Source organism: Myotis davidii, unplaced genomic scaffold, assembly GCF_000327345.1.
Source record: "Myotis davidii unplaced genomic scaffold, ASM32734v1 scaffold478, whole genome shotgun sequence".
NCBI classification, from domain to species: Eukaryota; Metazoa; Chordata; class Mammalia; order Chiroptera; family Vespertilionidae; genus Myotis; species Myotis davidii.
Window position 1 is genome coordinate 141601 of NW_006289570.1, and position 6337 is coordinate 147937.

General features: G+C 52.1%; 1 protein-coding gene across 1 annotated transcript in view; it reads right to left on the reverse strand.

The window, feature by feature from the left end:
* MYO1H (myosin IH) overlaps nt 1–6337 on the reverse strand; it is a 58279-nt gene that overhangs the window by 7032 nt on the left and 44910 nt on the right. Inside the window, 5 exon segments of the mRNA XM_006762021.2 lie at nt 105–173; nt 941–1017; nt 1925–2038; nt 4395–4512; nt 5841–5946. Of these exon segments, the coding sequence (XP_006762084.1) occupies nt 105–173; nt 941–1017; nt 1925–2038; nt 4395–4512; nt 5841–5946 (484 nt within the window).

The window sequence follows — 6337 nt, forward strand, 5'->3', positions numbered from 1 at the left end:
TTGAGGACGGGCAGGGGAGGATGCGCAAAGGAGCCCGGGCCGGGGGAGGAGATGAGAAACCGCTGGGCCCATGGCCAACGGGAAAGTTTCTGTGTAACCCTTACCTGCTTGTCTTTTTTTCACATACACTCTTCTTTCCAGGCAGGCTTTGTACGTGGCTTGAATCCTCGCCACTTAAAATAAAACAGAAGTTTGTGGAGTGACTTTCACGTGTGCCTCGCTGTAGTTGTGACCTTGAGGGGATGTCAGAAGTGACCCTCGGGGCTTTCAGTGCGGAGGGGACGAGGAAGCCAAGTGTCAGCAAGTCACACTCAGCCCTGCTGTCCGGAGCTTTCTCATCCTTCCTCTTGCCTTCCCCCAGGGTAAGGCCCAGAGCCACCATCAGGAGGGCCTGGTTCCATGGTGGGCATTACAGCCCACCCTCACCCCCCATTCTCACCCCCCACCCTCAGTCCCCACCCTGCACCGGCAGCAACACATCTGACTACTGGGCCTGCAGGTCAGATGGTGGGGAAACGTGCAGCTAAGGGGGTGTGACCCCAGGGCTGCGGGACCACACACCCGCCCCCTGTAGCTTCTCCTTTCTCCATCCACCTCCTCCCATTGACAGGCCCAGCTCCCTGAGGACCTTGAAAACATGAATGTCACATCCCCTGGGAGCTGGTTCAAAACTCCCCCCCCCCCACCCCCACCACAGCCAGCACCTGCCCATTAACCAGATCCCAGTGATGTGCCTTGACTGGGAATCGAGCCCACAATCTTTAGGTGCCCGGGTCAACACTCCAATCAGCTGAACCACCCGGCCAGGGCACTATCGTGTTCCTGCCTCTCAAAGCCAGTGTTTCTAGCGTTCCATCAAACACCACGTTGAAGATGGAGCCCAAGCTAAGCTTGTCATTTCACAGTCTATGGAAGTCAGGACAGAAAAAAAAAATCATACCCAACTGATGTTTACTAAATTCAAAGGCATCTTCCGTGGCAAACAGAGTTCTGGGGAAGCGAATGAATATCTTGGTTCTAGAAGTGGAAACAAAGGTGTTTTAATGATTAATTGGTCAGCTACCATCTGTAGTGGGTCGCATGTGGTCCCCCCAAAATCAGGTCCACTCAGAACCTCAGAATGTAAGATTCTTATTTGAAAATACGATCTTTGCAGATGTAATCAGGGGTAAGGCTCAAGGTCAGATCATTGGGGGGAGGGGGACCCTAAATCCAAGCGTGTCCTTATAAGAGACAGAAAAACGCACACACACAGGGAAGAAGGCCATGTGAAGACAGAGGCGGAGACTAGAGTGATGTTGCCACAGCCAAGGAATGTCAGGAGCCGCTGGAAGCAGCGAGGGATCCCCAAAAAAGCCTGCCAACACCTGGAGTTTGGACTTCTAGCGTCTCGAACTGAGAATGAATTTCTCTTGGTTGAAGCCAGCTAGTTTGTGCCAACGTTTTATGCAGCCCAGGAAGCTAACACACCATCCTAACCTGCAGTAAAATGTTTTCCTGCTCTAACGAATCATTCAAACCCCAAGAGGGGCTTGTGGGAACCCCCATTTATAGCCGGTCAGTCAGAAGCCCAAATGACAACCTGGACATGGGACAGGCATCTGCTGTGGGGAAGGAGCCGTCTTATAGGGCTGGGCCGTTCCCTGTGGGGTCTGCCACTCTCTCCAGGTCGACAGTATCAGGACTGAGTGAAATCGTTGTGTGCCCAGCTGGAGTCCGAGGCGTGGACTGTTCCGAGTGACCCACCACTGTGCGTGGAGGAGACACACAGGAGAGGGTTCTGCTTTAAGAGCTGCATTTAAATGCAGTGGATGGAGGTATCTGCTTATACGTCTACGTCATTTCCTGAAAAATGAATCTCTGGGCTCCAGGTGGATGTGGATCAATGCCCGAAACATTTGACAGTGACTTCCCAGCCTCTCACCTCCCCAGCTTGTACTCTTCCGGTTTGTAGCCTATGTACTTGATCAGCCGCTCTACGCCCTCTGCTGGAGGCCCGCGCCAGTGCGGCCAGGTGTCTGGGCACAGGGACTTGTACCTGGGGAGAGAGAGGCACACCCTGCCCTTACACCATCCTCCCACCAGGGTCGCATGCCAGCCGACTATATCCCGTGTGCTGTAGTAGACTCATTCCTTGCTTGAATTCAGATGCTTTGAATTCAACAATATATACTTGGCCAAAAAAAAAGAGAGAGAGAATACTTCAATCGTGTGGGTGGTTTGGGGCCTGTCTTCATAGAACAATGACATCATCAGACACCTCAAGAAACTCAATTCCACTCCTAGGTATCCAGGGCGGAGCCAAAGGTTTACAGTTGTCGGTATGTGAAACAGTTTATTATTGTGTTATTACTTATTAAATATTGTATTATTTTCCATGTGAACAACTGTAAGCCTTCTTTTGTCCCATCCTGTACAAGCAAGAGACAGGAAAACATATCCACGCAAAAACTTATATACCAGTGTTCATAGCGTCATTATTCAGAATAGACAAAAGGTAAGACACACAAATGTCCATCAGCAGACAGATGAGAAGATAATGTGTTATCGGCAGCCTCTCTCACGGGAGGGTGAGCGCCATCGGCAGGGGTGGGCCTGATTCTCTGCAGCCACCCAGCACCTCGGACAGCGCTGGCACCAGCAGGTAGGTGCTCCCTGGTATTTATGGAAAGAATAAACAAGCCCCAGACAGCAACAAAGTAGGAAAGAGATGTATGAAGTTCAAAAATTGCAGGAAGATGGGAGCGTTATGTGTGTGTGTGTAGGGGGCGGGGAGGGGGGCAGGCAGTAACTGCTACTTCCTGCCACTTCACCAAAAGGGGGAAAATGAAGGAGATAAGGGTGAATGAATAGCTGCTGAGCAAAAATGGTGTACACCCATTTTTCAGATTTTTGCAGAGGGTACCTCAAAAAAAACCCAATACCTGGTAAATAGTCTGGCAGTTCCTCAAACACTGAGTTATCATCTGACCCACTAACTTACTCCTAAGCATATGCCCAAAGAAATGAAAACGTGTCCACACAGAAACGTGCCCATGAATGGCCCTAGCAGCATTGTCATCACAGCCCAAGAGTGGGAGCCACCCAAGTGTCCGTCAGCGGATGAGTAGATACATGCACGGTGGCCTAGCCACACAGTGAAGTACCATTCAGCCGTAAAAAGGAATGAATTATGATCCACGTTAGGACGTGGATGAATCTTGGAAACATTATGCCAAGTGAAAAAAGCTAGACACAAAAGTCCACCTATTTTACGACTCCATGTGTATGGGGATCCCCACCCCCAATTCTGTGCGGCTCCTATGCCTGCATTCCCACTACACGCTCTTCTCTCGACAGCCCAGTATGCGGAGGGGATCAGCCCAACACACAGCGCTAACCCAGCGCCTGTCAAGACCCAAGCGGGGCACGACTCATGCCTGCTCCCTGGTGGCAGGTCTATGCATTTGGCCTTGTGCTGCTTCCATTCCCCCAAGTTGGGGTCTTAGTGAAACGAAGGGACGCGGGTGAACTGAGTTGGCGTTCTGTTCTTGGAAATATTCGCGTTTATCACCGTCACAGCCTCACAGCCGGGAGGAGCCAAACTGCGGTCCCTGCGGGATGGTGGTGGAGTCTCCGCCTCATCAGAAACTCACACCTCTCCACATTAGTCCCCCTCCTCCGTGGGTTCGCTTTCCACGGTTTGTTACCCACGGTCAACTTCAGTCCACAAACATTACATGGAAAATTCCAGAAGCAAGCAGTTCACAAGTGTCACACTGCATGCAATTCTGAACAGTGTGATTAGTGATCATGGCACTGTCCCACCAGGGACACGACTCGTCCCTTTGCCCAGCGCCTGCACGCTGTATATGCTCCCCGCCCGTCACATAGCAGCCCTCCGAGCCATCACATCACCGTCACAGTGTCGCAGCGCTTGTGTTCAGGTCACACGTACTTTACGTAATAACGGCCCCAAAGCACAAGACCAGCGTTGACAGCGATTCAGAGAAGCCACAGAGGGCTTCATGTAAGTGAAAAGGTGGAAGTTCTCCACTTAAGGCAATTTAGCATCTCACAGCATCACAGGGTGAGTACAATACGATAAGATGTGTCGAGAGAGACCAGACTCACGTCACTTTTCTTATGGCTATTGTTCCAATTGTTCTATTATTGTTGCTACTCTCTTTGCCTGATTTATAAACTAAACTTTATCAGAGGTTGTATGTCTAGGAAAGAACGTATCTATAGGGTTCGGTACTATCCGCGGTTGCAGGCATCCACTGGGGGTCTTAGAACATACCCCCCCACTCACCCTCACCCCTCTCCCCCCCCTCCCCCTCCGCACACAGATAATGAGGTTCTATTCTAGGAGTTTGGCTAGACTGGCTTCAGGTCAACAAAGCAAACTTCACCTTTGCAAGAAGTGCTCATACTTCCGCCGGTACGCAAAGCCGGCCCGCCTCACCCGCAGGTGTTCCATCAGCCCCAGGTACTTGATCTGATGCCTGATGAGGAAGTCGTCAAACTTGCCTTGGAAAACACAGAAGAGGGAGCGACAGTCAAGGACCCCATGGCTCCATTTCAACCAACCGAGACCAGAGGAGAGAGCCAGCGAGCTGACGGCCTGGGAGCTGGATCTAGCCACACACGTGCTTCCTTAGGCCCAAAGACAACAAGAGCGTTATTTCATGGGGGAACTTTACAAGGAAATCCGGATTTCTGGTGTCTCTTAAAAAAAAACAAAACACCCATGAGGTCTGGCCATTCTAGGTCTAGAGTCCCGCAAGACAACGGCAGCTGGAAGGGAGCCGTGCTGCCCTTTTCAACGGGGTGTGCCCTCTCCAGTTGCCGCAGTCCCCTCCACTCCCTATTGCCTTATGCCCAGTCTGCTTCACTCATCTTCTTCCTGCCCGGCCGCTGCAGGCCTTTGACTGTGTGACTCTCTTACAGACCATGGCAGGGGTTTAGAGTATAGCCAACTCAGAGACAGTTTTGTAAGATTGTTTTTAAAATCAAATAAACACTCCAGCAAACCCACCTCATCCCAAGTAGGGGAGAGACTCCAGATGACTACTAGGGCATTTGTGCTGGTTTCAATATGGCCACAGGGACATAAAGCTTCAGCATTGTATAATACTAGAGGCCCGATGCACGAAATCCATGCAAGCGGCGTGGCCCTCGCAGCCCCGGCTTCATCCAGAAGGTTGTCAGGGACTCTACTGTTCGGTCTCTAATTCGCATTAGCTCTTTATTATATAGAATCTTTTTATTGATTCCAGAAAGGGAGAGAGAATCATTGATCGGCTGCCTCCCGCAGGCCCCCTACTGGGGATCAAGGCCACAAACCGGGCACGTGCCCTTGACCAGAATCGAACCCGGGATCCTTCAGTCCGAGCCAAACTGGCTAGGGCTGTGGTCGGCAAACCACGGCCCATGAGCCACATGTGGCTCTTTGGCCCCTTAAAAAAAAACGCCCCCTCCTGGGGATCAGGGCCACAACCCGGGCACGTGCCCTTGACCAGAATCGAACCCGGGATCCTTCAGTCCGAGCCAAACTGGCTAGGGCTGTGGCCCATGTCGGCAAAATACCACATGCGGGCGCACACGTACAGTGCGATTGAAACTTCGTGGCCCATGCGCAGAAGTCGGTATTTTGTGGAAGAGCCACACTGAAGGGGCCAAAGAGCCGTGGTTTGCCGACCACTGGGCTACCTCCTATTATTACAAATGAAATGAACTCATGCCCAGAGGACAGCACAAGCCTGTGGCGGTGGCGGTGAGGGTTTAGACTGCCCTCCACCTCGGCCCCTCCCGGCCTCATTTCCCGAGCTCGGGGCTCAGAGCCGTTCACAACTCACTGGGCTCCTTCCTCTCGTTGGGCTTGATGCAGCGGATGTAGGAGGGCTCCTTGGAGATGAGGATCTCCAGAAGGCTGCTCAGGCTGGTCTTGAACTGAGTCCCCACCTGCGGGGAGAGGGACTGCGCTGAGACCGTGCCCCTCCCAGCTAACACCCAGAACGGGGTGAGGGCATAAGACGCTGGCCCTGGAGACCCCAGTTCTCAAGACAGACTGCTGTCACATTGTCACCCATTAAGAGGAGGCTTTGGCTTCTGCAGGCCTTTGACTGTGTGACTCTGTTACAGACCATGGCGTGGGTTTAGAGAATAGCCAACTCAGAGACCGTTTTTGTAAGATTGTTCGCTGGCTGGAGAGAAGCAACATTGCTTCCCCTCCCCTCTGGCGCCTGCCTGGCTCAGCCGAGTTGAGCCAAAGTCTGAGCAATGCTCACTCAGAACCACACGCCCCCACCCCGTTTACCTTCTATTATTTTATTTTAATACTAGAGGCCCGATG